This window comes from Brassica napus, chromosome A7, assembly GCF_020379485.1.
Source record: "Brassica napus cultivar Da-Ae chromosome A7, Da-Ae, whole genome shotgun sequence".
Lineage (NCBI taxonomy): Eukaryota > Viridiplantae > Streptophyta > Magnoliopsida > Brassicales > Brassicaceae > Brassica > Brassica napus.
This window is the reverse complement of record NC_063440.1, coordinates 27,602,622-27,627,336: the sequence shown is the minus strand read 5'-3', so window position 1 is coordinate 27,627,336 and position 24,715 is coordinate 27,602,622. Positions and strand designations below refer to the sequence as shown.

At 38.5% G+C, this 24,715-nt stretch overlaps 9 protein-coding genes across 13 annotated transcripts; 3 read left to right on the top strand and 6 right to left on the bottom strand.

The window, feature by feature from the left end:
* The first annotated feature begins 67 nt into the window (after positions 1 to 67).
* Positions 68 to 1,685, top strand: LOC106354677 (F-box/LRR-repeat protein 13). Its single transcript, XM_013794675.3, has 2 exons — positions 68 to 1,219; positions 1,327 to 1,685. The coding sequence occupies exons 1-2, from the start codon at positions 131 to 133 to the stop codon at positions 1,597 to 1,599; spliced, it is 1,362 nt and encodes a 453-aa protein (XP_013650129.2). The 5' UTR covers positions 68 to 130; the 3' UTR covers positions 1,600 to 1,685.
* A 231-nt stretch (positions 1,686 to 1,916) lies between these two features.
* LOC106357370 (F-box/LRR-repeat protein 13) lies at positions 1,917 to 5,262 on the top strand. Its single transcript, XM_013797046.3, has 3 exons — positions 1,917 to 3,900; positions 4,226 to 4,366; positions 4,474 to 5,262. The coding sequence occupies exons 1-3, from the start codon at positions 2,941 to 2,943 to the stop codon at positions 4,792 to 4,794; spliced, it is 1,422 nt and encodes a 473-aa protein (XP_013652500.2). The 5' UTR covers positions 1,917 to 2,940; the 3' UTR covers positions 4,795 to 5,262.
* An 844-nt stretch (positions 5,263 to 6,106) lies between these two features.
* On the bottom strand, positions 6,107 to 8,945 carry LOC106354679 (BES1/BZR1 homolog protein 4). Its single transcript, XM_048736392.1, has 2 exons — positions 8,105 to 8,945; positions 6,107 to 6,969 (listed from the first exon to the last, which is right to left on the bottom strand). The coding sequence occupies exons 1-2, from the start codon at positions 8,318 to 8,320 to the stop codon at positions 6,262 to 6,264; spliced, it is 924 nt and encodes a 307-aa protein (XP_048592349.1). The 5' UTR covers positions 8,321 to 8,945; the 3' UTR covers positions 6,107 to 6,261.
* Positions 8,946 to 9,909: 964 nt separating this feature from the next.
* LOC106354682 (N-acylphosphatidylethanolamine synthase) lies at positions 9,910 to 11,803 on the bottom strand. 4 transcript variants are annotated; one of them, XM_048736393.1, is made up of 6 exons: positions 11,562 to 11,803; positions 11,118 to 11,371; positions 10,877 to 11,007; positions 10,716 to 10,801; positions 10,494 to 10,631; positions 9,910 to 10,408 (listed from the first exon to the last, which is right to left on the bottom strand). In XM_048736393.1, the coding sequence occupies exons 2-6, from the start codon at positions 11,324 to 11,326 to the stop codon at positions 10,112 to 10,114; spliced, it is 861 nt and encodes a 286-aa protein (XP_048592350.1). In that variant the 5' UTR covers positions 11,327 to 11,371; positions 11,562 to 11,803; the 3' UTR covers positions 9,910 to 10,111. The 4 variants fall into 4 exon arrangements, with proteins under 4 accessions (XP_048592350.1, XP_048592351.1, XP_022545014.2 ...); XM_048736394.1 differs by lacking the exon at positions 11,562 to 11,803 and adding an exon at positions 11,475 to 11,491 and having other exon boundaries at positions 9,966 to 10,408; XM_022689293.2 differs by lacking the exon at positions 11,562 to 11,803 and having other exon boundaries at positions 9,966 to 10,408; positions 11,107 to 11,371.
* LOC106354680 (gamma-glutamyl hydrolase 2) lies at positions 11,790 to 14,431 on the bottom strand. Its single transcript, XM_013794681.3, has 10 exons — positions 13,853 to 14,431; positions 13,686 to 13,772; positions 13,491 to 13,580; positions 13,220 to 13,314; positions 13,077 to 13,137; positions 12,806 to 12,895; positions 12,659 to 12,721; positions 12,405 to 12,493; positions 12,145 to 12,237; positions 11,790 to 12,052 (listed from the first exon to the last, which is right to left on the bottom strand). Exons 1-10 carry the CDS (start codon positions 14,165 to 14,167, stop codon positions 12,001 to 12,003), a joined length of 1,035 nt encoding a protein of 344 aa, XP_013650135.2. The 5' UTR covers positions 14,168 to 14,431; the 3' UTR covers positions 11,790 to 12,000.
* A 241-nt stretch (positions 14,432 to 14,672) lies between these two features.
* Positions 14,673 to 17,137, bottom strand: LOC106354681 (probable gamma-glutamyl hydrolase 3). The gene is made up of 10 exons (XM_013794682.3): positions 16,740 to 17,137; positions 16,303 to 16,389; positions 16,122 to 16,211; positions 15,846 to 15,940; positions 15,697 to 15,757; positions 15,493 to 15,582; positions 15,352 to 15,414; positions 15,134 to 15,222; positions 14,970 to 15,062; positions 14,673 to 14,873 (listed from the first exon to the last, which is right to left on the bottom strand). Exons 1-10 carry the CDS (start codon positions 17,067 to 17,069, stop codon positions 14,840 to 14,842), a joined length of 1,032 nt encoding a protein of 343 aa, XP_013650136.2. The 5' UTR covers positions 17,070 to 17,137; the 3' UTR covers positions 14,673 to 14,839.
* A 178-nt stretch (positions 17,138 to 17,315) lies between these two features.
* Positions 17,316 to 19,939, bottom strand: LOC106354683 (neurofilament heavy polypeptide). 2 transcript variants are annotated; one of them, XM_013794686.3, is made up of 8 exons: positions 19,781 to 19,939; positions 19,401 to 19,456; positions 19,188 to 19,312; positions 18,886 to 19,045; positions 18,455 to 18,789; positions 17,877 to 18,311; positions 17,654 to 17,765; positions 17,316 to 17,551 (listed from the first exon to the last, which is right to left on the bottom strand). In XM_013794686.3, the coding sequence occupies exons 1-8, from the start codon at positions 19,847 to 19,849 to the stop codon at positions 17,419 to 17,421; spliced, it is 1,425 nt and encodes a 474-aa protein (XP_013650140.1). In that variant the 5' UTR covers positions 19,850 to 19,939; the 3' UTR covers positions 17,316 to 17,418. The 2 variants fall into 2 exon arrangements, with proteins under 2 accessions (XP_013650140.1, XP_013650139.1); XM_013794685.3 differs by having other exon boundaries at positions 17,877 to 18,314; positions 19,781 to 19,938.
* A 426-nt stretch (positions 19,940 to 20,365) lies between these two features.
* Positions 20,366 to 21,728, bottom strand: LOC106354685 (50S ribosomal protein L13, chloroplastic). Its single transcript, XM_013794687.2, has 4 exons — positions 21,384 to 21,728; positions 21,041 to 21,226; positions 20,771 to 20,941; positions 20,366 to 20,671 (listed from the first exon to the last, which is right to left on the bottom strand). The coding sequence occupies exons 1-4, from the start codon at positions 21,630 to 21,632 to the stop codon at positions 20,555 to 20,557; spliced, it is 723 nt and encodes a 240-aa protein (XP_013650141.1). The 5' UTR covers positions 21,633 to 21,728; the 3' UTR covers positions 20,366 to 20,554.
* A 112-nt stretch (positions 21,729 to 21,840) lies between these two features.
* BNAA07G34270D (protein VTE6, chloroplastic) lies at positions 21,841 to 24,323 on the top strand. Its single transcript, XM_013794688.3, has 5 exons — positions 21,841 to 22,287; positions 23,016 to 23,269; positions 23,406 to 23,529; positions 23,769 to 23,873; positions 24,079 to 24,323. Exons 1-5 carry the CDS (start codon positions 21,886 to 21,888, stop codon positions 24,172 to 24,174), a joined length of 981 nt encoding a protein of 326 aa, XP_013650142.2. The 5' UTR covers positions 21,841 to 21,885; the 3' UTR covers positions 24,175 to 24,323.
* Positions 24,324 to 24,715: the final 392 nt, after the last annotated feature.

Sequence of the window (24,715 nt, the reverse complement as noted above, 5' to 3'; positions counted from 1 at the left end):
AGGCCCGTTCCGTTTAGGCTTGGCCCAGCATTGATCGAGAACGATGCCATGTTAAAACGATGTGTTTTGATCAGACACTCTCCTCCTCCACTACTCAAATTCCTTCTTTTCGATTCGATACCTGGCGTTCATGGATGAAGACCGAGAGAAACGTCACCGTTTCAAACGGCCAAGCTCAGTTGATTGGATAAGCAGCTTACCAGATTGCTTGCTATCCCAGATCCTCTCGAATCTCCCCACCAAAGACGCGGTCAAGACCAGTGTCCTCTCCACCAGATGGAGAAGCCTCTGGAAACAAGTACCTTCTTTGGATTTAGCGAACTTCGATTTTTCCTTGTATTTCCCATACTGCACCAAGTTCTTAACATTCGTCGACAGCTTCCTCCTCGATCTCAACAGAGATTCTTGCTTACACGAGTTCAAATTAAAGTACGATTCCGACGGAGAGACCGATCATCTCAGCCGTTGGATCAACACTCTCGTCAAACGTAAAGTGAAACACATCGACATCGTAGACGAATCGAACGCAAGCTGGGATTTCCCGATCCCGACGACGCTCTACTCTTGCGAGAGTCTGGTCTCTTTAAAGCTCTCTGGGCTAACTTTACCTAATCCAAACCTCGTTGTTTCTTTACCTTCTCTCAAGACTATTTATCTCACTATCGCTAAGTTCGCTGACGAAACGACGTTGGAGAGGCTAATCCCGCAATGTCCGGTTCTGGAAAGCTTAGGTATCGATAGGAGCTTTTGCGATGACGTTCAGGTTTTGCGTGTGCGGTCTCGGTCTCTGCTGAGGTTCACTCATCTTTCCGACTGCTGTGATGATTCGGATGAGGAGTTTGTGGTTGAGATTGATGCTCCCAAGCTAGAGTATTTCAGGGTTGGTGATCATAGAGTTGCGAGTTTTGTACTGAAGAATGTGGCTTCTCTTGTTGAAGCGGATATCGATACTGTGTTTAGCTTGGATTATGATAAGAGTTTTGATCCGAATGATGGACAGAAGAGGAATGTGATTCGTGGTTTTCTTGTGGGGATCTCTAGGGTCAAAGATATGACCATCGCCTCGAGTACTCTTGAGGTCATTTATGATTACTCAAGATGTGAGCCACTACCTTTGTTCCGTAACCTAACGTTCTTGCGTGTTGACTTCTACGGCTACAGGTGGGAGATGTTGCCTGTCTTTCTTGAGAGCTGTCCCAATCTTAAGTCCCTTGTCGTGGTGAGTTATTATCTACAATACCATCAACTTTGCTAGCTATCTTAAGAGTATTATATATTGAACTAGCGTTTTCTTTCTACTTAGTTGTGTTGTTGTTGTTATTGCAGGGATCTATTAGAGGTCGGGAGAAGGAAGGAGTTCATATTTTGTTCGAACCTCAGTGTTTCCTACCATCTCTAGAGTATGTTAAGATAGAGAGGCCGTTGAAAGGGGAGGCGATGGAGATTAAGCTAGTGAGTTACTTACTTGAGAACTCGACAATCCTCAAGAAACTGACCTTATTGTTGGATGTTTCCAGAGAGAGAGAAGAATCTGACATTCTCAAAGAACTCCTTTCCATTCCAAGACTCTCTAGCTCATGTCAAGTTGTTGCTCTCTGATATGATCCTTATGTTTAAATAGTTTTTTTTTTATATTAAAAAAATCATTATATTACTCAAATTTGAAGTGATCCATATTTAAATAATTTGCGATGTTAAATCCATTAAAAATAATATAAACATCTAATTAATATTATTCCTTCGTTAAAATCAATTGATTGATATAAACTTCCAGTTTTAAACCTTCCAATTAAAAGCGAAAATTTAATGATTAATCATTACTTACAACAAATTTCTAGAACTATTTTGATAGTTAGAGAACTTTTTCGCAAACTTAACGATATATCTTTTGCAAAAAAAAAGAACCGTAGCAATATATGAATTTTAAGAAAAATAGCTATTTGATTAAATTTTAATATCGAAAACGAATTAGGCGACTCATATCTCAACAAATTTCAACATGGGTTTTCAATGTTCAAAAAGAATTATGGGTTTTCAAAAGTATTTAAGAGTCTTTTTTTTATTTCTTCTTAAATGATATATTTACCAATGAAAATGCGCTTAGAACTTAGAAATTAATGATAAAGAAATAGTAGTGTGACACATATGTATATCTTATATATATATTAAGTAAAGATTAATGATATATTAAGTAAAATCTAATGAAATCTTATAAATATAGTGATGTGACTCATGTGCATATCTCATATACACATATTAAGTAAACAATCAAATTTTTTATTATTATAAATCTTAATTACTTACAAAGTAAGCAATTTTCTAAGAATCTCAGCTATAGTAGTATAATAAATTCAATTATTCTAAATACATATTTTTAAAAAATTTAAGATTTGTTTCCATTAATTAGTCAAGAATGCATACAAATCTAAAATGTCTACGCTAGAAAATTACTCCATTTGTATTTCATAAGGTATATTTTTATAGATTTATATATATAAATATGTTTATTCATAAAGTCATATTTGTATAAATAATTTCATAATATCTTTAAAATTTAAACCAATATTAATTAAATAAACTTAATTATTTACAATAGATATTTCGTAAAGTATTTGCTTTAAATTAATACAATTGAATAAATAACAGGTACATTTATTTATAAAAGAAAAAGAAAAAATCTATTAAAAGTTATTTTCTAAAAATGAAAAATACATTTTTAAAAGCGGAAAGTTTATTATACTAGATTTTGAACCGCAAAATTACAAAATTTCGCGCGAAACACAGATCACCCCCACTAGTATATATATGTGTATTTTGGTACACAAAATTTCATCTGCTCATAAATTTGGAAAGGTGAAGATAAAAATCCACCACAACCTATCTCACCTCTATAGCCAATCTTTAGAAGCCCTCCTTACTTGATATCCTCACCTTTTCTAGATGTTTACATTCATGGATACAGCCGGAGTGAAACGTGCTCGCTACACTAGCCCGCCTGGTGAAGTTGATCGGCTAAGCAGTTTGCCAGATTGCTTGATATTCCATGTACTCTTAAATCTTCCGACCAAAGATGTGGTTCAGACCAGTCTCTTATCCCCCAGATGGACACATCTCTGGAAACACGTACCTGGTCTAGACTTAGACACCGAAGATTTCAAAGAACTTGACACCTTCGTGACTGTTGTCGATAGCTTTCTTGAACGTAACCGCGGTTCGTCCGTACATCGTTTTAAGTTAGCGTACGACTCTCCCGTCGTTGTTGAGCCTAACACTGGTCTTGTCAAGCGCTGGCTCGACGCTGCTGCTAAGCTGAAAGTTAAACATCTCAATGTTTCGGACAATTCATCACAGAGTTGGGACCTCGTGATGTCTCCAACGGTTTACACCTGTAGCAGCTTGGTATCCTTAAGGCTCGTGGGGCTAACCTTACCTAATACCGAGAGTGTTTCATTACCTTCTCTCAAAGCTATGGTTTTACTCCTCGTTGAGTTTACCAACAATCGGGCATTAGAGAATTTAATCTCAAAATGTCCAGTTCTTGAAAACTTATGTATTGAGAGAAGCTACGGTGATGGAATATCGATTTTACGTGTGCATTCTAAGTCTCTGTTGACCTTCATGCATGATGCGGGTAATAACGAGGATTATGATGAAGATCGTATAGTTGAAATCGATGCTCCCATGCTTATTTATCTGAGGATCAGTGATGCTCGAACTACAAGTTTCATAATAAAGAGTCCACCTTCCATTGTGGAAGCGGATATAGATACTGTGTTTAACTTAATTTCTGGAAGGAGACTAGGAGTTGCAGATGAAGTACAAAAGAGAGAGATGGTTCGTGATTTTCTCATTGGGATCTCTAATGTGAAAGATCTGACCATAGCCTCCTCTACTCTCGAGGTAACCTTAAGACCTTATTTGAATGCTGAAAACTTAAAACCAATTATCTATAAAATAAATTGATTTTTTTATATTTTAGTTAATTATTCTCTAACTACCGATATAAGACTTTATTTATTAGTACTAAGAACACCGTCACTGAGAGTTTCTCAATGGAATTCTACAAATAAACAAATGAAATAAAATTACAAAAAAAAAGAGAGAAAGAGTGCAGAAAAATAGGAAGGGTATCTCATTTGAAATACTAAAAAGTTTTTTTTTTGAGAAATTCATCACACATGTCATCATAAAAAACAAAATAATTAACTTGCTGTTGTTGTTGTAGGTCATTTATGACTACTCAAGATATGTACAACTACCGGTGTTTCGTAACCTATTTCTATTGCGTGTCACGTTCGATAGCTACATGTGGGAGATGCTGCCAGTCTTTCTTGAAGTCTGTCCAAATCTGAAACATCTTGTCGTGGTGAGGATCATGTAGCAAACAATGAACTTGATATATAGCTTAAAATGGTGAGAGTATCTTATTTTAAACTTGTGTGTTCTTCTACTTTGGTTGTATTGTACATGCAGGGAACTTCTGAAAATCCCAAGACGGTGGGAATTACTGTTATTGCCAGGCCTTGGAATCTGTTATCATCTCTAGAGCATGTTGACATTGAAAGGCATCTGAAAGGGGAGGCGTTGGAGATGTCACTAGTGGGCTATTTTCTTGAGAGCTCACCAAACCTCAAGACACTAGTATTAAGCTTGGATGATTCGCTAAAGAAAGGAGAATCTGCCTACAAGCTAACATTAAGTTTGGATGATGCCCCAAAGAAAGAAGAATCTGACATCTTCATAGAACTCCTTAACTTTCCGAGACTCTCTAGCTCATGCAAAATTGTTGTCTGATCAATGATCCTCATAGTCATCACCAGTGGACATATAAGTTGTCTTTGATATGATCTATTTGTTGCTTTTTTAGTTTATTATGATATTGGAGTGTTGAAGTTGGTAAGATAATTATAGTATTTATCATATTTATGAGTCAAATAAGTATTTGATTTATCGTGGCTAAAGGCATATATGCTTTGGAATTTGTGAACATGGTTTTGTGCTTCTTCTTTTTGTCTTGCATAGAGCTATATATAATTTGTTTGTATTAAACAAAACAATTGGTACCTATATAATAAAAAATTGTTTTAAAAATCACAAAAAACATTTTTGGAAGAACACTTCTACCTCCAAAAAATCACGTTTGTACTAGTGGGAATAATATCTCATCAAGCTTCTGATTACGTTTCAATTCATTAAGAATAAAAAATGAAAACCAAAAAAAAAATAAGAAAAAAATAAGAAGAATCTTTTGTTAGAAAGACTCTCAAACGATTATGTGAGACTCTAAAATTAGGTGTCAAGTTATCTAAAAATGGAAATGGTCTTATGCTAGAACTTTAATATTATATATTGGTTTTCAAAAATTAGGGTTTTTTCTAGGTTTTCTATTTTTCATCGTTGTATTCATAAATTACGGTAATATTTTCTATTTAAGAAGCCTAAAACTATTTTATAGGATAGTTTTTGATATTTTAATACACAAATAATTATTTTAAATATTTTATTCTTCCTGATTGAACTAAATTTATTAAAATAGGAAGCTGATCTTAAGTCAATATTGCAATTTCCAAATTAGAATTGTCAAATCTCTTAGGTAAAAAAAAATTATGACTATCGAACTGATCAGCTGATTATTTTTAAGTAATTTTATATGGTTATTGAGATTTTTAACTCATTTTTTCAAAAATTAATGTTAGATTCTACTAATTCATTAGTTGTATTAACATTCATAGTGTATCTGATAGTTCACATGTTTTTATCATATAATGTTTTAAAATATCCAAATAGTATGATGCGTAGTAATGGATAGCATGATGCCATTGTTTCTTCTACCATATAATAGTATTTTTACTCATATATTGTCTCATATGTACACATTTACAAAAAGTAACTCTTAAAGAAGATCAAGCAGAAGAAAAGCAAGTCCATATATGTCGGAAAATGGAATCTGTAGCCGTTATAAACAGAGGCTCCTCTGTCACCTGCAAGAACTCTATTTTGTCGTGTTGAAGCGGTCATTGTTGACTAATAATAATAAATTTGAAACAATAATGTAATTTGATTCGTTCTCTGAGAGTCTGTAAACTGTTGACATTAAACCCGAAAATGTAAAGAACATAATCTGATTAGAACCATACCAAACCGGGTTTTAAGGTTGGTTAGCATGGTTACAAATAAACGAATATTTCACTTTGAGGCCTTACATGGGAAAATAAATATTGAAGCGATATATTGAGAAATGGTTTGGTTGGAACCGGGTTTTCAATAACACCTAGTGCTTGAGTTTCCAAGAGTGAGCTCGAGATCATCAGAACCACTCTCTTCATGTATCCTCTCTCCTTCCCATGCTTTCACTAACCCGTTTGCGTTACTCCCAAACGCAAACTCTGGAGGAGCCACAGCTTCAGACATTGGAACATCTCCTGTCTGAGGAATAGCCGGTGAGCAAGTCCCGCTTTGACCTGGCGTCCACATTCTCGACCCACCACCTCCACCAGCAGACGCTAGTTGATCTTCTCTAAACCCAAAAGGGTTTCGTGAGACGAGACTAAACGTCGGTGAAGCTGGAACGCTTTGCGCGAGTTGAATCCCAGCGAACCATTCAGAGTCAGGTACGGTCTGCTGCCTAGTGGGACTAGGCGGTGTTGAGGATACAAAGAAAGAGTTGTTGATTTGGTTCATTCCACGAGCTGTTGGGGAGCTTAAAGGTGGGGTTACAGGAGCGCTGATAGAGCCTCCAGGAAGGTACATGAAACTAGGGAGTCTTGATGATGAAGAAGCTGATGAGGATGACGTTGTTGAGAGGTGTTTTAGCCATGGGATGAGTGATTGACCATCTCCAGTGGTGAGATTAGCGTAAGATGGGCTCATGAAGCTGGAGGAAACAGGACTAGGATTGTAAGAAGCGCACGGACTCGTGGTTGCTGAACCAATACCCATCTCCATACGCTCTACTGGTCTACTACTTCCCTGAAAATATGATCAAAAAAGTATTATTCCTTCATTTTCACAAAAAATGTCCTTGTATACATTTCACGCAAATTTAAAAAATAAATAATATACTAATATGTTTTATTTAATATATGATTAAACTAAATGAAAATAATTTAAATAAAAATTTATTGATTACTTTAAAAGGGAAAAATAAATTTAATATGGAAAATTGTATTAGAAATGTAGAATGATATTAATGGTATGAATGGTGACCATGGAACGGCGAGGAATAATGCATTCCCTAACGTTCCTGAAAAAAATCACCATTCACAAAGAATAATCATTCCCTCTCATTCCCTTTCATTCCTTTTTTTGTAGAGAATTAAAGAAAAAAAGTATTCTTTGTTAAAAGTGATAAGGAACGACTATTCATTTTCATTCCTGTTATTTTATTCCCGAACATTCCTTTTTAATTCGTTCCTCTTGTTTCCCGAATGGTCACCAGTCAGACCCTAAGAACATTTAAATGATAACTTTTTTTTATAAAAAAAAAAAGAGGGAGTGAAAAGTAAATTATTGTTTTGAAGGTGTTAATGACAAGCCTAGAGATGAAATGAGGAGAACTAGTTACGTTCCTAGTCAGCTAGGTCTAAGTTGTTTCACACTGAAAAAAAAGAAACTATCTGCTTCTTTGAATCGATCGAGTCAAGGATACATAAGCCGACAGATTATCATTGGACTCAAGTCTCGAGACTTGAGTTTTAGACTTTGAGACAATAAAGCAAAAGTGCCCACATGGTTTTCCACAAAGATCTACAGATCAAAAAACGTACACTCTGAACTCTGTGCAATGAAACCTTATTTTTTAATTAATCTTCCCTAGAGATCTATGCTATACTCTTCTGGGTGAAAGTAGACTAGTCCGACATGGTGACGCAAGTGAATCATACAGTACTGAAATATAGAGAGAATCTTCTTTAATAGAAACTTTTGACTAACGCTAACCTACGCCGTAAGGAACACGTTAGCAATCCAGTGACCCGATCAGGTCAAAGAAGCTAGAGCTTGTTCCCGGGAAGGTTCCGGTGCATGTTAGTTTTTTCAAAAATGTCATTACGTTTCCGACAAAAGTAGTAAGATCCAAAAATAGAGAGAGAGAGAGAGACCGAACCTTGCGGTAAGTAGTTCCATCTTGTTCGACGATCCAACCAGCCTCGTTACAAAGTGCTTTAAGCACTTCGTTATTGTCACAATGCTTAGGAAGCTCGTAGTTACCGTACATTCTCAAACCCGTGAAGATCTTCGCCGCGATGGCTCTCCTCCGTCTCTCTCTCCTCTTGTTGTTCTCTCTCTCCCTCCACGTCGGCATCCTCGTCCCTGACGTCATCACTCTCGTACTTGGGATCCTCGAGCTTTAAGCTGAACGGAGCAGATCAAGAAGAAGAAGAAGAAGGAGAACAAGAACTCTCTCGTGCCAGAGAAGAAAGATTATGCTTTCATACTGATGAAAGCTTAAAAGAAAACAAATAGCTTTAAACTACCCAATTTACCCTTGATTTGACCGTATATTTACGAAATTACCACAGCATGATGTCACGCGTGTCCTCCGGACCTAGCACGTGGGAGCATATATATTTACCGATTTGCCACACCTTGAGCCCCATTACCACGTGCGAGAACTATTGTTTACCCTCCGAACGTTATTTAATTCACGACAATGCCACGGGACCGTTTTAGCCGACTCTTGGAGGGTTCCTTTTTCACGTGATGGTGCGACCCCGGCGTGATCCTGTAGGGCCCATAGACATTTCGCGTAGACACCACTCGCCGCACCGGTGGGTAGATAGTCTCACGTGGCCGCCGTGTGTTGTGTGCCACCCCACGTTTGTCTCTTAACAGAACCTTCTCTCTGTTCCAAACTGGTTGTTCAAAGTTGTTTCTGTCTAGCATCAATGATTCAGCAGAGGGACAGAACTTGCCAGATCATTGGCGTTACAGACAACACTAGTGTACATTGTAATAAAAAAATGATTAATAATCATAGACACAAAGATTGGAAGGGGATTTGTCTTGAATGTTTTAAAACATATAATAATTTGAAGATGCGAGTTATCCCTTTCTTATTAAAGGAGAAACATCATTAGAAATAAACCTTAGCCTCATGTGTTTATTACATGAGTGCCATTTCCTAGGTGTCATCACCTAAGCCACTCTCACTAGCTTTTTAAAATAACCCTTTGTGAACTAGAATATTTACAACCAAATGCCATTGGACATATACATTATACAATATGTTTTATTTACAACTCGATCGGTTTTGTTACCGCTGCATTACAATCCGCTTTAATCACAAACCGGGACTTTATGACAGGCGTAGAATCTGAATTATTTACGGTTGAAAAAGGCAACAAATATATCTCGACATCTATCCAATGAATTTTAAAAGGGTGAGAGTGGTTCTTCAACATTTTTTAAAACGGTTTGTTATCTTATTTTTTTGAACATTTTTTGAATCCAACATTTTTTTTACTAATATCAATGAGTATTATAATCATACTTTTTTAATAAGAAACTTGGAATTATGAACATTTCTATGCAACATCTTTCGAAATTTCAACTACTTCTTTCGATGATCATTTCTATGCAACATTTCAAATCGCTTAATTGCTCAAAGTTCAAAGGAAACACAATAATAATGTAATGCATATAAAAGGAAACAAAATTACAAATAATCGAAATCATTACCTTAATCAAAATAAGAATATTCCTGATTTATTTACGCTTGACCAACACGCATCTGATAGTACATATTTCACGCCAATTTGAATCACGCAATAACCAAATAAGGTAAGTGTAATATATGAGATTAAAGAGGAGCATTAATATTGTGATCGTCTATTCAATTTGGCGTGGAGAGTAAAAAACCTATGTGATGTGTTGATATAAATAGTGGAGCAATTCGATACCAAACCTACATATTAAAATTTATAATACATTAATAATTTCCTCGCTCCGCGCAGATTATCACCTAGTTTAAATTGAAGTTGTTACATTTTTCATCCTTATTACAATGTGTAGAATGTAAGATATATCTCAGCTACAAAAAAGATTAAATAAAGGAAATAATTGGTTATCAATTGGTCCATTGCGTATCTAAACCGGGAGCTTCAGGCGAAAGTCACAACCGCTTGGCTAAGAGTCTCAGTGTTTCCAGTGAGGATTGAATCTTCTCTGAAAGTGCTGTGTAGAGGTATCTTTGAGCAGTTTCGTCTAGCTTTTGGCCAGCAGAAGAGAGAACAGGCCATTTCGCTTCTTGAAGGGGAGGAGCTGTTACATGACCGGAGGATGCAGAGACAGCGGTCTCAACCATCATAGGAACATCAAACTCGATTGGTTCACCAACCACAACTCGAAGGTTCTTGTTCCACAGCGGTAACGGTGGTCTTCTTCCATATAAGTACTTCTCCGGCATCATCTAAGAGGTTAGAACAATGGAAAATGGATGAAAAGTTTATGGCTTATTCTTGACATGAACATGGAAGAGTTAAAGACATGTTTACCTCGTCAAAACCACGGTGAATGATTGGCAAGACGATTGGGGTGACAGGGCAACGGGCGATGAGGCTTGCGGTTCCCCATTTAAGTCGTCTTATAGGCACATCTTCTTGAAACACCTTGCCCTCGGGGAAGGTATGCAACTACTAGTCATTATAAAAACCAAAAAGGTTAGAGGTCAGAAAAAATCTCAGTATTTGTTTTCAAATGTGCAAAGGTTAACTTACCCAAGATCCATCTTTTAATCGCTCGAGAGCTTCACTCATGTGTTCTTGGTAGATTCCACCACCTCTAGTTATAGGTATACACTTGCCTGCTCAAAAGAAATCGTTCACAATCTTAGGAAAACTAATACAGTCTTTCATTCCACCTGAACAGAGGAGTTTACCAGTGCGGAAGATGTAGGAGAAGACAGGGTTCTTGAAACATATGTCCTCTGCAGCAAGAACCCATCGAGCCAGCTCTGGATCTAGGGAAAGAAGACCCTTGAACCCTCCCCACATTACTGGATCATCTAAACTGATCACAACAAACACACAACTAGATCAATGTCAAAAGTACAAGAGTGGGGAAACAGATAACGAACAAGAAAAAGATATGATATGTAAAGGTTTTAACTTTGAACTAACGTCGACATGTGATTACTAACAGTGATGAGAGGAACACCAGGTGGACGTGAGCGGACAAGAGTCATAAGAGTATCTGCATTGTGAACTGTGGTCTTGTTGCAAAGGTTAGCAACTGCTCTCGCAAACGCACCAACAGCTGTTATCACAGCTTTCCTTGGAACGCCTCCCAAGTGATTAGATCTTGCTGCCCATTCCATTATCCTCCCCATTGATCCCTCTTCCAAACAAATGCAAGCTTCAAAGTCCTCACTTTTCTACAGATCATAACAAGAAGCTTAACACATCGAAACTAAGAACTTGAGGAGCTACTTGCATATAGAGCTAGTTCTGATTCCTGAGGATGTGTAAACCGGATACCTACTACGCCCACATTCTCTTTACATAACTCCTCCCTAACAAGATCTAGATCGATACAAAAAAAAATTTTAAAGGAAGAAAACTTACGGATTAGTAACAAGAGACCACACGATAGGTCTAAGAGACAGATCGAAGAAGATTTGCTTTGGGGAGGGCACTGTCCGAAGAGGAACAGTAAGAATACCGGTTTTAGAGATGAACCGGGAATTTTAGCAACTCAAGAGCTTTTCTTGTCGGTTGCCGAGAGGAAGACAGGCAAACAGTTATTATCTACCAAGCTTTGTTGGGCTTTATTGAGCCCACCACATAGATATATTAAACGTTTAAGCCCAACGTAGTTATATACCAAGCTTTACCAACGTTGGTGAGGTTGTTTTTCAACATTCCTTTCAAGTTTCAAGTAAAGAATACACTTCACAAATACAAGCCAAAAACATCATGAGTTACATACAAGTTCACAGATACTAACAGAGTTGAAGAAGCATCACTGGTTCAATCGAACAGTCACACTCGAGGATGCTTCTTCTCAGAGAAGGGATCGTTGTTGTGTGAAAATGTAAACCTCGTCGTAACCTCTCCTGCAGAATCCACCATATTTAGATGATCCAGAGAAACGTTAAAGCATCTACAATAAGTAAGAATTATGTAAAGATTGTCATAGTGGCGTTACCCTTCGTATCCACAGTACGTAGGCTTGTAATTATAAATGAGATTGCTCAGCACTTTCTCAGGAGATGGTCGGTTCTGTGACTTCCTAGCTTCACTGCACACATATTTACAAATTTTCTTGTGCCATCCATGAGAAACAACTTAAATTATCTAACTAACTCTTAATAAGCTGATTCTAATGCTAACTACCTTCCTAATGTAGCAATTACAGTTGATGCACTCTCTTTTCAATTCTTATCAAACAAGGAATAGAGAACTAACCCGACTAGATAATTCGCAATGAGCTGAGTGACGTGGACCGCGTCCTCGGAATGTGGAATTTTGGATGATCCCCACTCGAATGCATTTTTCTGCAGAGTATTGTACGGAGCTTTTTCTTTTATAGAAGCTGTACAGCAATATACCATACAATTATAGGACAACGCAATGTCGCAATGGACCACAGTGATAGCTCAGTCTAGGCGCGAAAGGACTAAACGAGAGATGTAAATTAACTTGTGAGTATATATATATACCTCAGGATGCCACTGGAAGCCGGTTACGGGATATGTTTTCGATTGAACGGTTGAAACATAAGCCTGACAATATAAAAGTAGTTTGGTTCTATGAGGTCAGAATCTAGAATCTTAGATCTTTATGGGTTCTCAGGAACATAACAATACCTTGCGGTTGCCATCAAGGCATGTTGTGACGATCTTAAAGAAACGAGACAGAGCACTATTTCCTTCAAAGTTTTCTGGCGAGATACCAAACTGGGAAACATTTTCATGTCAGCAAAGGAGATGGAATGTAATAACTTTTCAAGAAAATTACGCAGAATGGATCAAAAGTGTAAGATGCTAACAACAATCAACCGCATATTTAAAGTCAAACTGATGTCTATAGAGAAGTCATAGTATACAGTGCCCCAGATTAGAGGTTGCAAGTTCTAACCTGATGGTTTTGCATAACCAAACAGTCTGTAGTGAGTTTTTTCAACAACTCTGGGGGAAATCTGCAATGTAAAACATTTGCAATGAATATTTTGTAAAACTTGGCTTATTAGAACTTATACATCATGAAAAATCTGTACGAACCTTTGGAATACGGTTCCTTGGGTGCTAACATTTTCAACGAACTGGAGACTTGATGCAGCATTCTTGGCATCAACTTTTTCAAAAATGTCTGTGTTCTGTTACAAAGACAAACGATTAGAGGCATTTTAAAAGGAGCACACAGATCTCAAACCGTACTACATTGTAGAAGATCCTAAATTCATGAAAGGGATAGCTTAAGTTCAAATAATCTACAACTACAAAAAGGATTCATCTTTATAGCTTAGAAAACACACATTAATTAATCAAACACCTGGCTTATGATCATTGTCAGCAGCTCGAATCCTAGACAAATGGCATACACAGGAAAATGCTCTCCACCATCATTTCTTTCCAAAGCTCTCTGTGAGGATGGATCATAGAGACATCAACAAGGTCATTATACTGGAGAACTAACTATATATGAAACAGCACTCAAAAGTAATCAACCAAAACTTTTACAGCTTACAGTGAATATCTTTTTGACCACATCAAAATACAATCCTTTTTTAGCCCAACCACCAGTGAAAATCACACCATTCACCAATTCAAGCTTCTGCACAACTCCAAAATGTTAATCCACCACCAAATATGATTTTCAATTCTTAAAACCTAATTAGAGCTTAAAAAAATAACCTTAAAGAGAAGCTCTTCGGGTTCGTTATAGATGAGAGGAATCACACGAGCTCCACCAGCTTCAGCCAATTTCACATACGACGCTGCGATGTACGACGCGTTCGTGTCGTTGTTCAACCTACCCGTCGCTCCGTCTCCGGGATGGGTCAGAATCCCGATAACCGGCTTGTAATTCAGGCTCGGATCCGGCGCGGAGCATACAGAATCGTCAACTCCGGTTTGACTAGGAAGGAGAATCGCCGCAGACTTCACCATCACGATGGTATCTTTGCACATGACGAAGAGTAGGAGCAGTGACCATACGAATCTCCACATCTCAAGAGGAGAAGAGGAAGGATGATCTGAAGAATCAAATGAGAGAAGATGATTTGAACAACGCTTTTGATCATATCATTCGCGAATCCAATCTCCACCGTCCACGTGTTGCGGATTATTATTAAATTATATTTTAAGCGATCCTCGTACTCTGGCCCATTAATCTCATTACTACAGACCCTTATTTAATGCTACATGGGCTTGCTCTCTTGGCCCAATACGTCACTCTGGTTTCATGGACCTTTTCCCCGTCGCCGTCGCCGTCGCCGACGCAAATAAACTATCGAAGACTGAAGAAAGTTCAGATCCTCTCCCGTTTTGGAAGATGTTGAAACGGGGGAATGGTCGGAGCGTAAGTTCGAGTTGCCTGAGCTGTGGAAGAGTGTGGTTGGACGCACCTTTGTACGGTTCGTTGGAGTGACGAGGAGTGACGAGATTGTAAGAGTCGACATCCAAGGAATGGAAGCGTTTATGGGTTTTCAGATATTCACTTTGCAAGATCATATAGAGGACGTGAGGCTTATGAAAGTGTAGAGGACGTCATGCTCAGCAAGCTTATGATGGAAGTGTTTCCATCTTCTCTTTTTAGAGACTATTCTTTGTTAGTAATAATACTTTTCTGTTCTTTTAATCTTATTGCTATAAAAGGGGATTTTTATCTTGGAAAACTAGCTAGGTGAAAATGTAAGCCTCGTCGTTACCGCTCCTGCAAAATCAACGAGAGGATGATTCAATAAATATAATCGTTTTTAAAATGTGTAAGAAGAATCTGAGTCCAATTGCGGAGTTAGTTGGCTTTTACCCTTTGTATCCAGAGTACACTAGCTTGTAGTTGTAGATGAGATTGCTTAGCACTTTCTCAGAAGATGGTCTGTTGAGTGACTTTCTAGCTTCACTGCACCAACATTCAGGTAAAAAAAATTTAAGCCAGAGCTACTGGATCTACGTTGAATAGATCAAATTTACCTGACTAGATAGTTAGCAGCGTGCTGAGTCACCTGGATTGCGTCCTCAGAGTGTGGAATTTCAGATGATCCCCACTCAAATGCATTTTTCTAATAAAGAGTATTCATTTGTAAGGATCTTTCTTATCAAAAAGCTGTGTACTACTAAGACGGTGAATAGACCATTTAACTTAGGGAAGAGTAGTAATGAAAAGTTCATTGGTGAGGTATAATAAGTACCTCTGGATGCCACTGGAAGGCAGTCACTGGGTATCTTTTTGATCGAATAGTTGAAACATAAGTCTAGAAAAAAAAAACTAATCAGGTTCTAGAATTTGTATAATCATATTGTTTATAGGAAGAAGATCTTAATTGACTAACCTTGCCGTCTCTATCAGCGCTGGTTGTAAGGATACTGAAGAAACTAGACAGAGAAGGGTTGGCTAGAAAGTTCTCTGGTGAGATACCAAACTGGAAACAATATTTCATTTCAGTAAAAGCAGACAGTAGGTAAATTATTCTAGAACAAGAAATCAGAAATGGCAAGAACAAATTGTATAACTGTATAGGTAAAAATATTCTAACCTGATGGTTTTGCAAAACCAAACAGTCTGTGCTGATTTTTTTCAACAGCTCTGAAGAAAATCTGCAAATGTGAAAACATTACAGTTAATATATAATATGTACTTTGGAACACTGAAAAGTAGAAGAAAGCTTAAGCTATTATAATGCACCTTTGGAAAACGGTTCCTTCGATGTTAACATTCTCAATGAATTGGAGACTTGATGCATAATACACTGAGTTAAACCTTTCAAGAATGTCTCGACTCTGTTAATCAAAATACATAAATCATTAGAAGTTCAGAACGGAAAATGTAGTAGAGGATCCCTCTCCGCTCAAGAACCTCTTTCTGTAAACTATATGCAGCAATGAATCAACGCATTTTCACTTAAAATCACCAGACGTGGAAGTTATAGCTCTGAGAAGCTGGAAAGGCAAAAAGAGACACCTGACTTATGATCATTGACAAAATCTCGAATCCGAGGCACATGGCGTATACAGGAAAATGCTCTCCGGCATCATTTTTCTCTAGAACTTTCTGTGAAAAACAGAGTACAACACAAACAAGAGAGGTCAAAGGAAAAGAAAAGAAAAAAGCTCTGCTGAGATGTTGAAGGATGAGAGCTTACACCGAAGATCTTTTGGACTATATCAAAATACAATCCTTCTTTAGCCCAGCCACCAGTGAATATCACACCATTGACCAGTTCTAGCTTCTAGTGGTTCCACAAAGTAATTATTTCAATAAGATGAATTAGTTTTGGAAATTAATCCAAAGTAGACTGTTAATAATAACTGCAATAAGAGAAACAACAACCTGATTCACCAGATTAGCTACGTCAAGAGATAAAAAAAAAATATATTTTCTGCAACTGAAAACGATTTTCATATTACAGTTAAATTACAAAAAACACAATAAGATTACGGCTAACTAATACTATTTTGAGTCATACAATTAAAATGGAATTATACAGGTATCAATAATGAAGCAGGCAAGCTCAAGTGGAACTAGTGATCACTGTTGGTTAATGATCCGGTTCAAGAGAGAGGTAGATGAGAGAGCGACCTGAAACAGCCTTTCTTGAGGCTCGTTGTAGATGAGCGGGATCACACGAGCTCCACCCGTCTCAGCGAACTTCACGTACGAAGCTGCGATATACGATACGTTCTTCTCGTAGTAGCTCAGAGAGTGATCATGAGGAGCGTCAAATGTGCCGACGCCAGGATGAGTCAGAATCCCGATGATCGGCTTGTCGTTCAGGTTCGGATCCGGAGCTGAGCACGTACGATCTCCGTGTTGACTCGGGAGGAGAATCAGCTGAGTCGACGCGGTAGCTTTAGCGACAGTGAGATCGTTACAAAACAACAGCGAGAGTAGTAGGAGCGGTCTCCACATTTCTCTGATGATAAAATTTTCGCAACGTCGATGAACGAATGGTTTAGCTTCTTTTCATTTTTTTTTGCATGTCAAATCAATTCATTTATGTGGTATTTTCGTATTGGGCTTTCCTTGGCTGTTAGAGTTGGCCCATTTATTACAACTACTGACGTGTAATTTCTTATTGGGCTTTAAACGAGCCCAATATGACGACAGGTGTATATGCTAACGATGACTCGGAACTCAGAAATGGAGGTCTCCAAATTAAAGAACTGGTTCAGAGTTTTTTTTTTAATGCAGAAACGAATTCAAGCATACAATCAGATGACACCAAGTTCTTGAGAAATACAAACAAAAGAGTTTTTATTTAGACTTTCTTCTTGAAGAAAGACATAATGTTCCCTTGCTTTGGATCTTTCACGTTCCCTCCTTTCTTGCTTCCTGTTTTTCCTCCTGCGTTTGCAGCTCCCATGGCCGGGCTCTTCTTCTGAACAACAGCCCTGAAACAATGGAACTCGGATGCTTTAGCATTGTTTCCACTGGATTCAAGAAAGTTATATTGATCTTATTACACATTGGCTATGTCATCCTCAGAAACATACCTGTTAACAGCAGCGTTTGCGCTTTTGCCATCATTTAACTTCTTACTTGTATCACTGTCTTCTTCTTTCTTCTTTGCGTTTGTTTCTGTATCCTCCCAGACTACCTCAGTTACTACATATGCAATCAAAAGAGATACATGTCAGAACTCGCACTTAGCCAACTCTTGGCGGAAAGAGATATTATTGAAAACGAGATATTAGATGCTTAAGCATGTGAGTATACCTTCTCTCCCACGCTCATCAATCCGCGTCTTCAACACTTTTTTCCTTTTCGGTGAACTAGGAGCATTAGTCACTCTTCCCTTTGAGGGATTAACTCCAGCTGCAGAAGCCATAGGTTTCTCTTCTTTTCTGACACCGGAAGTATCAGCAGAAGCAGTTTTTTGACAGTCTTCTTCTTCTCTGACCTCTGGTTCATCTGTTTTGGTCTCTCCAGATACACGTTTATCAGGATTTTCCGGACCTGAATCTTTGGTTTCTTCGCTATCTGGACCCGGATTAATCTTAGGACTGCTAGGAGATGCTAAGCTGATAACATCTTCACACTCTTCGTCAGAAAAATCAAATATCACCTTCCTTTTTCTGTTCCTGATACTGACATCTGGGGCCTCATCATCGCTGCCTCCCTTGCTCTTGACATCGTGAGAAGGCTTTTGAGCTTCTGCACCAATTACAGAACATTTCAAAGAGGAACAATACTAACTAAAACAGATACCTAAGGCCGGAATAATTGCAAACTCCACTTATATAAAACTTTGAAAAAAGAGAAACTGGAGTGAATAGATTAGAAAGAAAGTAAACCTGAGTTATCCTGTTTTTTGACCTCTATTGTTGCAGATTCATCTTCTGCTTTCACAGGCACACGGCCCCACATATTTTTCAACGAACCCCCTGTTCCAGTAACGCTCTTTTGGGCTTGACCGTTCTTTTTACTAGCGGGCACAGGAAGGGGCTTTTCTTTATCATCGGAGGATTTCGCAGGCTGTTTTTGAGCTGGAGCAGTAGTAACAGTTTCATTTTTAACCTTAGGGATTGAAGGCACTGTAGTTCTCACGCTTTCAGTTCCCGGGGCTGTAACATTTGCAGTAGCTCCCTCTATATTACGCTTAACAAAAGAATTAGAGATGCCACAAAACCTGGTACCAAAAAAAACATACATCTCCAGTTTCAGTGACAAGGCCGAGTCAACAGTACTGGAAGGTATTCACGTAATAACAAAAGGGTGTGTGTACCTGTTGTCTCTCAAGCAATTATCAGCGGCAGAAGGCTCCCTGAAGAGTTCTTCTGCTTGCACAAACTCACTGTTCCATATAGCTGCTGGCTCCATCGGAATACTAGCTTGAACACTGTATATAGAAACTGAATGAGTTCCATTGAACTCTTTCTCCACCTCTGCACAAAAGCAATGACAGGGAAGTCTCAAATCATCAGGTATTTTACATTCACAGATAAAGTTTAGTAGCTTATCAGAAAAGGTGGAAACAAGAAGGATAAAGCTACAAAATTCAAGAGAACTATGTGCAATGAATGTAACCTGCAAGTTTGGAACTAGATACAAGCCTTGTGCAATGATCAGAAGGTGTGTTCTTTAGCCACCCAGACACAATATAAACAACTTCAACTCCTTTCCCATTTTTCTCGACGAATTCCATAAGCAAGCTAATAACAAGAAGAGTCACGGCCAATAGATTAAAAAAAAAACAGATCTTTAAGTAGCCAAAATCTAGTGAAGTCAACAATGTAGTACCTCTTGGCAGTTTTTGATGAAATAGAGAAATTTCGACTCAGCCATTTGTAAGATACCTGAAGAAATTGAACTAATCAGCATTCATTATAACCCCTAACCGCTCAATTTGACATGACATAATCAATTATTAAAACCTTAATCAGTCAATTTTAAATAACACCTCCTGAATCTCTGAACCAGATTAGTTCAATGGTAAAGCCCTAACCCCCACTAATGAACAGCAAACTACAGATAGAAGCTTCGAAATTAAGCAATTAAACCATATATATACGCCGATGCAAAGATAGAGAAACGATTTTGACAAGTTTTGGAACCCAGTGAAATTGTAATCGGTAACATTGAGGAATCGAGGAATGGATTGAGAAATAGTCGGTAGTTACCACTTGAAGCTGATCGGAGACGAGAGACTCGAGTTCGTCGAGGATGTTTAGGGTTTCGGTGTGTGTCATCGTTCCTCTTCTCTTCTCTTTGATTTGTTATTTTTTCTCAGATTTGGGAGGTTTTTCTTCGAGGCGATGGCTGGTCTTTCCCGCCACATCTTTCGCGGTGCTTTTAAGAGAGAGAGAGAATCTTCGACGATGTGGGCCTGCGGCAGCGAGTTTGTTTGGCCCATTAGCCCATATATATCCACTTGCTATTTCTTTATTTTTTGTTTTCTTTTTTTTTTTTGAAAAAAATGTAAAAAAATTATTTATCTCAAAAACTTTGGTACAATGCCAAGTTGCCAACAATGGTTGTAGACTTTGATCTAGTGAACTCAAATTTTCCATAAACTAAAACATAGGTGACTATTATTTTCTATTATTTGTTTTCATCTTTCTTCAACTGAGGAAAATGAAAAAGTTTTCTTGCATATAGTGTGACCTTATTGAGAAAATTTGTTTAGAGAGTTAGCAGTGGAGGTGTTGCTTATGGTGTTTTGGAGTTTAAACTTGTTTCTGAGGAAGATAGTTAGCAGCAAAAACTAAATAAAAGATATCTCACATTACAAAGCTTTAAAAAGCATAGAGTTGACAGAAGCAAGCAATGGAAACAACAATCTGCAAAGTCTCCTCTGGTTTTGAGATGAGGAAACTACAGAGAAACTCAAGAAGAAAAAAACTCTATGCGCTTGGCGATAATGGCGAGCTTAGTAGAGATGTTCCATGGAGTTTCTATTTCTGCAGCTGTATTCTCTTGTCCCTGATGGGCAGATCAAGCGGCTTCTGTGCCTCATGAGGATGGTCTGGGCCTTTGTACACCTTCAGGTGATTGAACAGAGCTCTCCCAAGCTGCCGCAAAACGATCAAACCATATGAGAGTGAGTAAGTGTGAAAACTAGTAGTCAGATTATACAAATATCGCCACAAGGATTATTATGTATATCTAACCCGTCCCTTTGGAAGCATTCCACGAACAGCATGCTCAATGATTCTCTCTGGAATCCTCTGCTGCAACTGATCAAATGTTTCAACCGTCATACCGCCAGGTCGCCCTGAATGCCTCCTGTACAGCTTCTGGTTCCTCTTCTTTCCAGACACAGCTACTTTCTCAGCATTCACCTTTAACCAAATACACAAAAGAAGCAAACATAAGTTACATGAAAAAAAAACAAAAAACAAAGTGCTTCAACAACAAGTCTTGTTTCTCATTTCTCATACCACAATCACAAAGGCTCCCATGTCGACACTGGGAGTGTAGGAGGCAAGGTTCTTCCCACGGATGTGGTTAGCAATGGTTGACGCCAATCTACCGAGAATCTTGTCAGTTGCATCGACAACGTACCAAGGCTTGTCCGTGTTCACATGGTCTGAAGCCTTTGGGTACCATGTCGTGTTCCAAATGTCCTGTAAAAAACCAAAAGCTACACTTCAAAGTCTGTAACTTTAACATACCCCATTCTCAAACACTAAGTAAATAAGCAAAAGCTCCACACTTTACGAATCAAGACATCAATTTTTCAAATCCATTAGCTTATCTGATGCACTATACAAAGATTCTTACAGGGCCATTAGCTTCCTCTTCGTCGAACATCCACCGTTGATTCGCCGGAACAAGAGAAGTAGCAGTCTCCTGCTCAGCTTCGCACTTCACCTGCAATCCCCTCTTCGTGTTCGCGTAAATGCCGACTCGTGCCGACAGTTTCGAGATGGCAGTTAGAGAGAAGCCTAGAAACGGAGACCTTCTGTTACTTCCGGAGGGTTTCACCGAAGAAGGGAGTATAACCGTTGAAGACGAACAGAGAACCGCCATGTTTGTGTGTTCTATCTCCTCTCCTCTGCTGCTCTTTTGATTTCTCGGATAAGATTGGGTTTCTTCAGTTAATAATAACAGTGGTGGCAATAACTGTAAATAAAATCATTTCCAGGACTGGAAAGATAAATATAAACCGGGTTCATGATCCGACTCATTCGGAGCTCCGGATCCGACTCAAACCGCTTTTTTATTTATTTTTCCTTTATTTTTTTTTGCTGAGGTCTTCTCGAGCAAGCAAAGTGTGAATATCATGGCTTCGATTTCGTCAACTCCACTCTTAAATTCTACATCCCTTTCACCTCTCAGATTCTCGGGCCTTTCTTCTCCGTCTCCGTTCGCCGGATCCTGCCGATTTTTACACCGTAATTTGGGATCATCTCTATCGCCGACGGTGAACAGATCCGGCGGTGCTATTATGGCTGCGGCATCGATGCAGGGAGTGGTGACTGAGGCGATGAACCTGATCCAAACGACGTCGCCTACTTGGAAGTCCGCGGTGGCTAACAATGTGTTGATATTCGTTCTCGGGTCGCCGCTTCTCGTCACCGGATTGTCGGCTTCCGGGATCGCCGCGGCGTTCTTGCTCGGGACTTTGACTTGGAGGGCTTATGGGTCTGCTGGGTTCCTCTTAGTCGCTGCTTATTTTGTTTTGGTAAGTGCACTTGTTAATGTAACTTGATCGTATAGTGTCTTAGCTGCGTAGGGATTGTGAATTAGGGTTTCAAAGGCAGAGTCTTTACTCTTTATTGAAGTGACGCTGATCATCCTGTAGTGAGAGCTTTTGTTAATAGGCAGTGTATTGTCTCTGTTGATTGAAACCTGAGATTAAGGAGCTAAGTCCTCTGATCATGCTCAAAGGCGGAGTCTTTATTATTGGTTTTGAAGTGCATGAGACGTTGGAGATTCTTGTAGGGAGAGCTTTTGTAATAGGCAATGTTTTGTCTCTGTTGAATGAAACTTGAGATTATGGAGCTAGGTCGTGTAGGGATTGTGAATCAGGTTTCAAATGCATAATCTTGAATCTTTACTATCGGTTTTGAGAACGTGAAGGGTTGGAGACTTTGAGAATGTATTGAGATTAAGGAGCTAGGTCGTATAGGGTTTTTGAATCAGGTTTCAAAGGCATAGTTGAAGAAAATGTATCGAAGTATTGGAAACGTTTGGACGTCCTTCTAGAGCTTTTGTAGTAGTCAGTGTACTGTCTCCATAGACTGAAACTTGAGATTAAGGAGCTAGGTCGTCTGATCATGCTCAACATTAAGATGATTCGTCTCTACTCTGTAAATTTCCTTAAAGCTTTAGATTTTAGCCTCGTGTTTCACGGATAGAGAGCTGGAAAGAGAAACACTAAGTTGGTTTAGATGATTTACAATGTGACAGGGAACAGCGGCGACAAAGGTTAAGATGTCTGAGAAGGAAGCACAAGGTGTAGCCGAGAAGAAAAAAGGTAGAAGAGGACCACGCAGTGTGATTGGTTCAAGTGCTGCTGGTTGTGTCTGCGCTTTTCTTTCAATATATCAAGTGGGAGGATCAGCTTTTTCTCAGCTTTTCCGCCTTGGTTTCGTTTCCAGTTTCTGCACTAAAGTCTCCGACACCGTCTCCAGCGAGATAGGGAAAGCTTTTGGAAAAACTACGTGAGTCTGCTACTGCTATTCAACTATCACATCTGCTGTAACGGTTTGTTGTTACTTGGAACAAGTAACTTGCGATGGCACAGCTTGAATGTTCTGCATGCATTTCAACCTGTTACTAACTGGTGAAAGCTTGCAGGTATTTAGCCACAACATTTAAGATAGTACCAAGAGGAACCGAGGGAGCTATGAGTGTTGAAGGAACATTGGCTGGGCTTTTAGCATCATTTTTTCTTGCCTCTGTTGGATGTTTCCTGGGTCAGGTACTACTAGACGTTAGTTTATATTGTGGTTGAGGAATGTGAAAGTTTCTATGTTATTTTGCTAGATGAAGTAGAGAAACCATAAACCTGACTGCACTGGTAGTAAGATACTAGCTGATATATATAGTTGTCTGATTACAGAGTTTCAACTCCTTATCTTATATTCATTGAACATTTTACCGAGAATCAGTGTATAATTGCAAGTTTTCTTTTTACCCTTTTTGGTCTTCTGAGAACAGATAACTCCTCCAGAAGCAGCTGTGTGTGTACTAGCTTCCCAGATTGCCAACCTTGGAGAAAGCATAATAGGTGCATCTTTTCAAGACAAAGAAGGATTCAAATGGGTATATGCTCACTAAACTTCCTTTAATAGCTCTCGCTCTGTGTTGTTTATACTCAACGAAAGAAAATGATAGCAAGACTGATAGATTAACTGGTTTAAGTGGATAAACAGATTCCATTTTATAAGACTTTTTTGAGTTCTTGTCTTGTTGATGTTCTCTCCATTGGCTGTATTTTGTCTTATTGTGGTGCTATTTTTTTTTGTAGCTAAACAATGATGTAGTCAACGTGATAAACATAAGCTTGGGAAGCATCGTGGCGATATTGATGCAGCAGTTTATACTCCAGAACTGGGTCAAGTAAAACCTGACACAGTGGTCTCATGGGGGGGGTCTCAGTAAGGGTTTAGATTAACTGTTCTTTCTGGATAATAGATTTGAGCAATCGCATTTGTTCTATGATGTGTAAATACACTCTGTTATGTAACAATAGTCCCACAACATTTTAAACTCGATTCGCCTCTGATAGATTCTCCAGTAGATGAAAGAGGAGACTCAAATCCGGAAAACTTTATTGGTTATAAACACGCTAATAAATTCATTTTTTATGAAAACAACTGTAACAAAAAGACAAGACTAATGAAGACAAGAGACGTTGGTAAACAAAAATGAACAAAGAAGAGTCGTGATTCTCTAGAACACATTTCTTTTTGTCGTTTTCCGACGACCTACTTACTTACCCATCTCTCTTTTTGCCATATTGGTGCATAATGTCTATTACGTTACATAAAAAGATAACGTTTCTGGTGACCAACTTTCAAATGTAGAAGAAGACTCTAGAGAGAAAATCATAAGCATTGACTGTGATGTAGTAGCGATACTAAACCGTTACACTCGAGAGAGTT

What these genes read in the sequence shown, in the direction of transcription:
- LOC106354677 (XM_013794675.3), top strand. Translation starts at nt 131, where the DNA reads ATGGATGAAGACCGAGAGAAACGTCACCGTTTCAAACGGCCAAGCTCA. An exon ending in ATCTTAAGTCCCTTGTCGTG is followed by an intron (nt 1,220 to 1,326) that starts GTGAGTTATTAT and finishes TTGTTATTGCAG; the next exon opens with GGATCTATTAGAGGTCGGGA.
- LOC106357370 (XM_013797046.3), top strand. Translation starts at nt 2,941, where the DNA reads ATGTTTACATTCATGGATACAGCCGGAGTGAAACGTGCTCGCTACACT. An exon ending in TAGCCTCCTCTACTCTCGAG is followed by an intron (nt 3,901 to 4,225) that starts GTAACCTTAAGA and finishes TTGTTGTTGTAG; the next exon opens with GTCATTTATGACTACTCAAG. An exon ending in ATCTGAAACATCTTGTCGTG is followed by an intron (nt 4,367 to 4,473) that starts GTGAGGATCATG and finishes TTGTACATGCAG; the next exon opens with GGAACTTCTGAAAATCCCAA.
- LOC106354679 (XM_048736392.1), bottom strand. Translation starts at nt 8,320, where the DNA reads ATGACGTCAGGGACGAGGATGCCGACGTGGAGGGAGAGAGAGAACAAC. An exon ending in ATGGAACTACTTACCGCAAG is followed by an intron (nt 6,970 to 8,104) that starts GTTCGGTCTCTC and finishes TCATATTTTCAG; the next exon opens with GGAAGTAGTAGACCAGTAGA.
- LOC106354682 (XM_048736393.1), bottom strand. Translation starts at nt 11,326, where the DNA reads ATGGGGAGGATAATGGAATGGGCAGCAAGATCTAATCACTTGGGAGGC. An exon ending in GTTAGTAATCACATGTCGAC is followed by an intron (nt 11,008 to 11,117) that starts GTTAGTTCAAAG and finishes TGTTGTGATCAG; the next exon opens with TTTAGATGATCCAGTAATGT. An exon ending in GATTAAAAGATGGATCTTGG is followed by an intron (nt 10,632 to 10,715) that starts GTAAGTTAACCT and finishes AATGACTAGTAG; the next exon opens with TTGCATACCTTCCCCGAGGG.
- LOC106354680 (XM_013794681.3), bottom strand. Translation starts at nt 14,167, where the DNA reads ATGTGGAGATTCGTATGGTCACTGCTCCTACTCTTCGTCATGTGCAAA. An exon ending in GCCTTGATGGCAACCGCAAG is followed by an intron (nt 12,722 to 12,805) that starts GTATTGTTATGT and finishes TTATATTGTCAG; the next exon opens with GCTTATGTTTCAACCGTTCA. An exon ending in GCTTCCAGTGGCATCCTGAG is followed by an intron (nt 12,494 to 12,658) that starts GTATATATATAT and finishes AATACTCTGCAG; the next exon opens with AAAAATGCATTCGAGTGGGG.
- LOC106354681 (XM_013794682.3), bottom strand. Translation starts at nt 17,069, where the DNA reads ATGTGGAGACCGCTCCTACTACTCTCGCTGTTGTTTTGTAACGATCTC. An exon ending in GAAGGAACCGTTTTCCAAAG is followed by an intron (nt 15,758 to 15,845) that starts GTGCATTATAAT and finishes TCACATTTGCAG; the next exon opens with ATTTTCTTCAGAGCTGTTGA. An exon ending in GCGCTGATAGAGACGGCAAG is followed by an intron (nt 15,415 to 15,492) that starts GTTAGTCAATTA and finishes TTTTTTTTCTAG; the next exon opens with ACTTATGTTTCAACTATTCG.
- LOC106354683 (XM_013794685.3), bottom strand. Translation starts at nt 19,849, where the DNA reads ATGACACACACCGAAACCCTAAACATCCTCGACGAACTCGAGTCTCTC. An exon ending in AATTGCTTGAGAGACAACAG is followed by an intron (nt 18,790 to 18,885) that starts GTACACACACCC and finishes TTTTGGTACCAG; the next exon opens with GTTTTGTGGCATCTCTAATT. An exon ending in CAAAAAACAGGATAACTCAG is followed by an intron (nt 18,315 to 18,454) that starts GTTTACTTTCTT and finishes TAATTGGTGCAG; the next exon opens with AAGCTCAAAAGCCTTCTCAC.
- LOC106354685 (XM_013794687.2), bottom strand. Translation starts at nt 21,632, where the DNA reads ATGGCGGTTCTCTGTTCGTCTTCAACGGTTATACTCCCTTCTTCGGTG. An exon ending in AAGAGGAAGCTAATGGCCCT is followed by an intron (nt 21,227 to 21,383) that starts GTAAGAATCTTT and finishes GGTTTTTTACAG; the next exon opens with GACATTTGGAACACGACATG. An exon ending in GAATGCTTCCAAAGGGACGG is followed by an intron (nt 20,672 to 20,770) that starts GTTAGATATACA and finishes GTTTTGCGGCAG; the next exon opens with CTTGGGAGAGCTCTGTTCAA.
- BNAA07G34270D (XM_013794688.3), top strand. Translation starts at nt 21,886, where the DNA reads ATGGCTTCGATTTCGTCAACTCCACTCTTAAATTCTACATCCCTTTCA. An exon ending in TCGCTGCTTATTTTGTTTTG is followed by an intron (nt 22,288 to 23,015) that starts GTAAGTGCACTT and finishes ACAATGTGACAG; the next exon opens with GGAACAGCGGCGACAAAGGT. An exon ending in AAAGCTTTTGGAAAAACTAC is followed by an intron (nt 23,270 to 23,405) that starts GTGAGTCTGCTA and finishes GAAAGCTTGCAG; the next exon opens with GTATTTAGCCACAACATTTA.